Below are 5,943 nucleotides of genomic sequence, written 5' to 3' on the forward strand. Positions count from 1 at the left end.
CAGGGCGGGTATTGGCGTCGCCATGAGTGGAGGGGTAGTCGAGGGCTCACCGACAAAAGGGAGGGCCTCGGGGGACAAGCCTCGGATCCTCCGGCTGGCACGATGGACAGGGGTGGTCACAAGAGGCGGACGTGTCGAGTCGTCCTCAGGAGTAGGGAGCATCGGCCGCACCTCCACCAGTGTCACGACCAGAGAAGCCGTGGAGATAGGCGTCGGGAAGAAGCCAAGACTGGGAGCCTTCTTTTAATTACAGCGCCAGGTTCCAGGACACCGAACAGAACAAGCGCGCCTCGAGAGCCCACCGCCGCTTCGTCGTCGTCTTCGACTCAGCGCGGAGGCCGCGCGGCGCGTTAGGCGCGTGGCAATATATTATAGGTATACAAAAGCCAGTGTCGAGCTGTGCAAATGGATATGAAAAATGCGTACACAAGCACATTCGATAGTACTGGGTACAAAGATTGCGACTGTAAGCTTTCGCAGAAACCTAGGAAAAGTTCTACCACTATGCAGGCTTCGCGAGTTTTGTACGTTAAAACCCGGATGACGTACAGGAAAAAGTGCTGTTTTTATGCTGTTTACTATACTTGCCAAATACAAGGTGTACATAACGCGTCACCCAGTTGCGTCATTGCATGTACATCTGCTCTGTTGATATACAGGTGACGCAACGCATTTCATTACACCTTACGCAATGTTCGCGGGCACGTTGAACGCGTTGGTCCCAAGTAAGCGCGCTAATTGTTGCATTTGTTTGACGAGTTTGTTCATATGCAAGTGAGCCAGTCCTTGAAGGCCTGGCTGCCTTTGGTCTGGACGTCGGGCCTTCCGTTGGCGCAGATGAGCGCCCCGTCCGCCTTCAGAACCACCAGCGTTGGTATGCCCGCCACCTTGTAGCGAGTCTTAAGCGTCCTGCGAACAAAGTAACTTCGCCTCCATTACTCTGTCCCGAGACAGTTTTTATACACGTGTATAAGATGCACATATCCTGGCTACATTTGTACCTTTATGCACAAACTCCTTCCTATCGCTCGCCTACTGAGTTCGAACCCGACCGTGGCGGCCGCGTTAATAAGGCGGATAATGATAAGGAAAGAGGCTATTCGGATAATGACAGCGTCCATCATGCCGCACCTCAACTACCCTCTCCCGTAACAATGAGCTGGCTCACCAGCTTGCCTGCGATACTATACACCGGGCGCCGGGGATCCCATGGACGAGTCCACCGACGGAGCAGGCGGTCAGGGCTTACAAACACACTGTCGACGAATACTACACGCAGCGAAAACTGGACTTAGCTGATTTACCGCCACCACACCAATCCTTATCGATCCGTGTGGCTCGCATTCTTCGCCGAATACAGTTTAATCTTCTACGTACACCAGCCAAACTTCATCTATACCGGCGCACTTCCACAACTCAGTTCCCAAACTGTCCACACACATATGCGGCCATAGAGCACTGCCTTACTCAGTGCCACGCAGCCTTCCAGTCCCCCGCCTATCCTCCCCCCCCTCCCCCCCCCAACCGTGGCTCATCTGGCTCGCCTCCCTAGATCTGAAGCTGCAACGTGTCCTCGTCGCCTTGGCTCAGGACCTATTGAACGCCCAATAGAAAGGATTTTCTAATATAAGTGTCACACCACCACCACCCGTAACCGATATCAATCATGACGGAACGGAAAAATAAACGCGCTAATTAGAAAGGCCTCTAGACTGGCGTTAAGATTACCACAAGTGCTTCATAACATCGTGTTAAGATTAACCCCATGCGTCTCAGAGAGGAAGTACTTGGACGGTCTGGGATTCTACTGGGCTTTCGAAGAACGTAAAAAATCTATCTGCTCGACTCCCAGATCAGGAGACTTAAACTGATCAGGACGGGCCGCACTCTCCTCACTAAACTCAGACTTCTCAACCTATAGAAGACCATAGCGATCAAACCACAAACATCGCTCCAGAAATCAGACACCTTCGTGGTTAGACCGCTGCTCAGGAGTATCGACCCGGCCAACCACGAGGGCTGAAGTAATGCCACAGAGCTAAAATCTTGGACGAACATCTAAAAAAGGCCCAGTTTGTGATGTACGTGGATGCTTTGGTTTGGTTTGGTTTGGTTTATGGGGGTTTAACGTCCCAAAGCGACTCAGGCTATGAGGGACGCCGTAGTAAAGGGCTCTGGAAATTTCGACCACCTGGGGTTCTTTAACGTGCACTGACATCGCGCAGTACACGGGCCTCTGGAATTTCGCCTTCATCGAAATTCAGCCGCCGCGGCCGGGATCGAGCCCGCGTCTTTCGGATCAACAGCCGAGCGCCGTAACCACTGTGCCACCGCGGCGGGTACGTGGATGCATTGAGGTATAAGGGCAGAGAGGCGGCCGCAGTAGATATACGGAGTAACTATACCAACCAAATGCATCCGGACGGCGGAAAAGGTGGCGATAGCCCTAGCAATCTCGGAAGTCAACAGAAGACGAAACAGTTACTGGGTAGTATCAGACTCACAAGCAGCCAGTCGAGCCATCCAAAACAATAAGGGTAGCCTCATAGAAAACAAACTCCTGGCCTGCCGGCCAGAAGGAAGAGACACAGACAGGCAAAAAACAATCGTTCTGGGTCCCCGATGATGATGATAAAAGGATCTTATTGGTACAGAGAGCTATGACTGGTCCGACTCTTAAGGGCCGGCCCTCACAAAAACTAAGGGGGGGGGGGGGGGTCCCTGTTTTCAAGATCATTCCGGAGCATTCTAACTGCGACACATCTTCTTTCACTCCCATCTTCCTTCTTTCCCTCACGGCACGGTTGAGGTGTCCACCGAGATATGTGAGACAGTCACTGCACCACTCATTTCCTGATAACGAAACTTATAATTTCGACCGCCTGGGGATCTTGAACGTGCACTGGCATCGCACGGCACACGGGCGCCTCTTGCGTTTCGCCGCCATCGAAACGCAGACGACGCTGCCGGGGTCGAACGGGTCCTATGGATCGGTAGTCGAGAGCTCTAGTCACTGAGTCACCGCGACGGGTCCGTAAGCCAAAATGGTCATTCTTCAGTCACTAATTAATTAGCCCGTGCATATTCGGAGTCACAAATAATGAGTGCGAAAAAAACCTAACATGTTATGTTGGTAATACGATAGCATTAGAAACGGTTTATGCCTTTACCGGAAATGACGGAACTTCCGGTCTGGTGACGTCACTTTCCTCCAGTCAATGGGCGAGTTTTATGACCAACGATGTATTTTACATTAAAAAACATTGAGCAGCGCGTCACTCACAACTGCAGATTATCGCCGAAGGGAAGCGAAAGCCATTCTGCGTGGTGGTTCTTCAGGTCGTCCCGCATTTCCTCCGCAGTTCGGTTCTGCGAGAGGAACACGACCTGCGTTGGTGAGAACAGTCTCCCGTTGGCTGCCTGCCGCGTCGAAACCACGCCAATTCCCACCGAGCAGCCACGTGTCTTTTACACCGGTGTTGCTCTTAACGCCTTGCTAACCACTGAACTATCGCTAACCACGGTGGTGCACGGCTCGATAATAAGCGCAATCTTGTGCATTGCTCTTTGCTCCAGCAACATGGCGGGTATCAGCGCAAGCTACTAGCTAACTAGTTTCAATAGCGATCATTCACTTGGCCTTCAATCTTCACGGGTCCTTGCCTGCACCAGTATAGCTACCCGCTGAATGGAAGCCGTGCCGATTTTGCATCGAATGCCTACCAGGCCGAAAGGAACTTGGCGGTATGTGGTGCTCCAATCCTAGCTGTCTTTCGTTGCAGATTGAACGAGGGATACAAAAACTAACCCTTCAGGTGGCGCTGCTAATACAACAATTCACTGGGGAGGAACGGCAAGTCCAGGCACAAAAGGGCAGCCTATATGTTCACATGCAATGTAGACCTAACCCAAATGCATCGTGACCGCTTGAGACGAATTGGACCGGGACTCTGAGGAAGCGTTCAAGCACTTGTTCCCCTGGAGTACCACTTCTGCCGCCACCAAAACTGCGCTTGTCATATGGCCTGGTGATTTACCAATAACGCTATACTCGTCCTTGCGTTTTATGCGCATTTTGTGCCACGGATTGGATTACAAACTAGCCCAAACCCACACCTTACTAATCTTCGTCTTTAGTTGCGTCGTTTTCTCTGATTGTCACCAAGTTACCAACCTGAGCCCAAGACGTGCGGCGCAGTTAAGCTTTCGGGCGCGCATACACGTACCTCGACAGGGAGTCCGAGTTGCTTGGCTTCCCGGTATGCCTGGGCCAGCAGGGGCGTGAAGGAGCAGCACGGCGGACACCACTGGGCCGAGAAGTAGAGGCAGACGATCCGCTTGTTGCGCAGGGCCGCGTCGGCCGAGATGCTGGTGCCGTCCTTCGTCAACAGCACTTTGCCCCGGAACAGTTCCATCCACGACCCACTCTGTCAGAGGGTGGGCCGAAAGGCGAGGCACGTTGGGCTGCGCAGAAGGCAAATCATGCCCACGTTCAACTGTTAAGAGCGCTACGCACTATTTTAGCGGCAACCGCGCGAAGCCTAGCCCATTACTGGCAATGGGTAGGGAAAGCCGAGACATGGTAGTTGTTTTATATGTGGTTTTGGTTTCAGTTTAGTGTATTCTTTTGTGACTTCTCTCTGTAGATCAGTGCAGATGTGTCCTTAACACGAGTTAAGGACATCGTAGTCGAAATCAAGAGGAAGAAATGGGCTTGAGCAGGGCATGTAATGCGAAGGCAAGATTAACCGCTGGTTACAGAAGCGTAGCAGGGGTCGGCAGAAAGTTAGGTGGGCGGGTGAGATTAATAAGTTTGCTAGGATAGGGTGGCCGCAGCTGTCACAAGACAGCGTTAATTGGAGAGGCATGAGGAAGGTCTTTGTCCTGCAGTGGGCGTAGACAGGCTGATGATGATGATTTTGACTGTTATGTGGCCAAAAATGACAATTATCGGCGTCCTCGTCAAAGAAAGTCTTTTGTCTTCCACTCGAGCAATGAGCCTCGTCTCCGTTCCTTCGGGGCCTTCGCCCCACCACAGTAGCCATGAAGAAAAGCGGGAACTGATGATGTTATTCGAATTTCTCTATACGACATTCGTAAATTTGGCTTCAGAAGTTCAGATCACTTTCCATTATCAGGAGAATCCGGACCCACTGGGGTTTCACGGTACAGAACATAGCAGAACGACGACTCGACGTGCGCAAGGAAGTTGAACAGGACAGAAGAGAGAGTTCGATGGACAGGTAATAAAATGTCTAAGATGCTGTGAGGTAGAAGGCTTGAGGAGGTAGTGTAGCTTCGTAGTGAACAAACGCAAAGGAGTACAGCATTTGGTAAAAAAATATAACAAGCGTTCAGAATTCCTACGTTCCGAAGTCACACACTCGCAAAAAGCAACGACGTAATGCTGGACTGCCGACCAATTCCTGAGACGACATATGCCGCAAACGAAGCTTCAGCGCACTGTTTTCGATTTCACCTCTACCGAAATGCGGCTGTTAATTCGAACGACGAGCGTTCGTCCTCAAAAGGAGCACAACACGGCCGCTGAGTCTATTGAGAGCAACAGTTTAAATAAAATTTGTGTGGAAAGGGGGGGGGGGGGGGGGGGCGGTGCACAGGCAGTGCTGATTAATGGCCCGAAAAGATCGGTAACTTACAACACGTTGGGCAAGTTGGTAATAACACAGCGCGCAAAAAGGTAGAACAACACATAGGACACGACGAACAAGAGGACTAACACACAGCGCACAAAAAGATAGACTAACGCAGAAAGCGCACTAACTTGCGCATCGTGTCCTTTAATAACATTCCGTGTTTTTGAGCTCGATGTTTCATAATGCATCTCGATAAAAGAAGATTTTAGTGGGTCAAGTCTTCCTGTAGAGACGTATGCAGCATACCGGTCCAGAATTTCCTCGCATCCTTTGCTCAAGATTATGG

At 51.2% G+C, this 5,943-nt stretch overlaps 1 protein-coding gene across 1 annotated transcript; it reads right to left on the reverse strand.

The window, feature by feature from the left end:
* LOC149336274 (nucleoredoxin-like protein 2) lies at window positions 1–4,464 on the reverse strand. Its single transcript, XM_089552797.1, has 3 exons — window positions 4,227–4,464; window positions 3,284–3,387; window positions 1–909 (listed from the first exon to the last, which is right to left on the reverse strand). The coding sequence occupies exons 1-3, from the start codon at window positions 4,413–4,415 to the stop codon at window positions 765–767; spliced, it is 438 nt and encodes a 145-aa protein (XP_089408923.1). The 5' UTR covers window positions 4,416–4,464; the 3' UTR covers window positions 1–764.
* Window positions 4,465–5,943: the final 1,479 nt, after the last annotated feature.

The sequence above is a fragment of the Amblyomma mixtum genome, chromosome 7, assembly GCF_055824585.1.
Source record: "Amblyomma mixtum isolate Tamu chromosome 7, ASM5582458v1, whole genome shotgun sequence".
NCBI classification, from domain to species: domain Eukaryota; kingdom Metazoa; phylum Arthropoda; class Arachnida; order Ixodida; family Ixodidae; genus Amblyomma; species Amblyomma mixtum.

Coding starts and splice junctions, on each gene's coding strand:
- LOC149336274 (XM_089552797.1), bottom strand. CDS start 4,415: ATGGAACTGTTCCGGGGCAAAGTGCTGTTGACGAAGGACGGCACCAGC. Junction 3,388..4,226: donor AACTCGGACTCCCTGTCGAG/GTACGTGTATGC, acceptor TCACCAACGCAG/GTCGTGTTCCTCTCGCAGAA. Junction 910..3,283: donor TTCGGCGATAATCTGCAGTT/GTGAGTGACGCG, acceptor CTTTGTTCGCAG/GACGCTTAAGACTCGCTACA.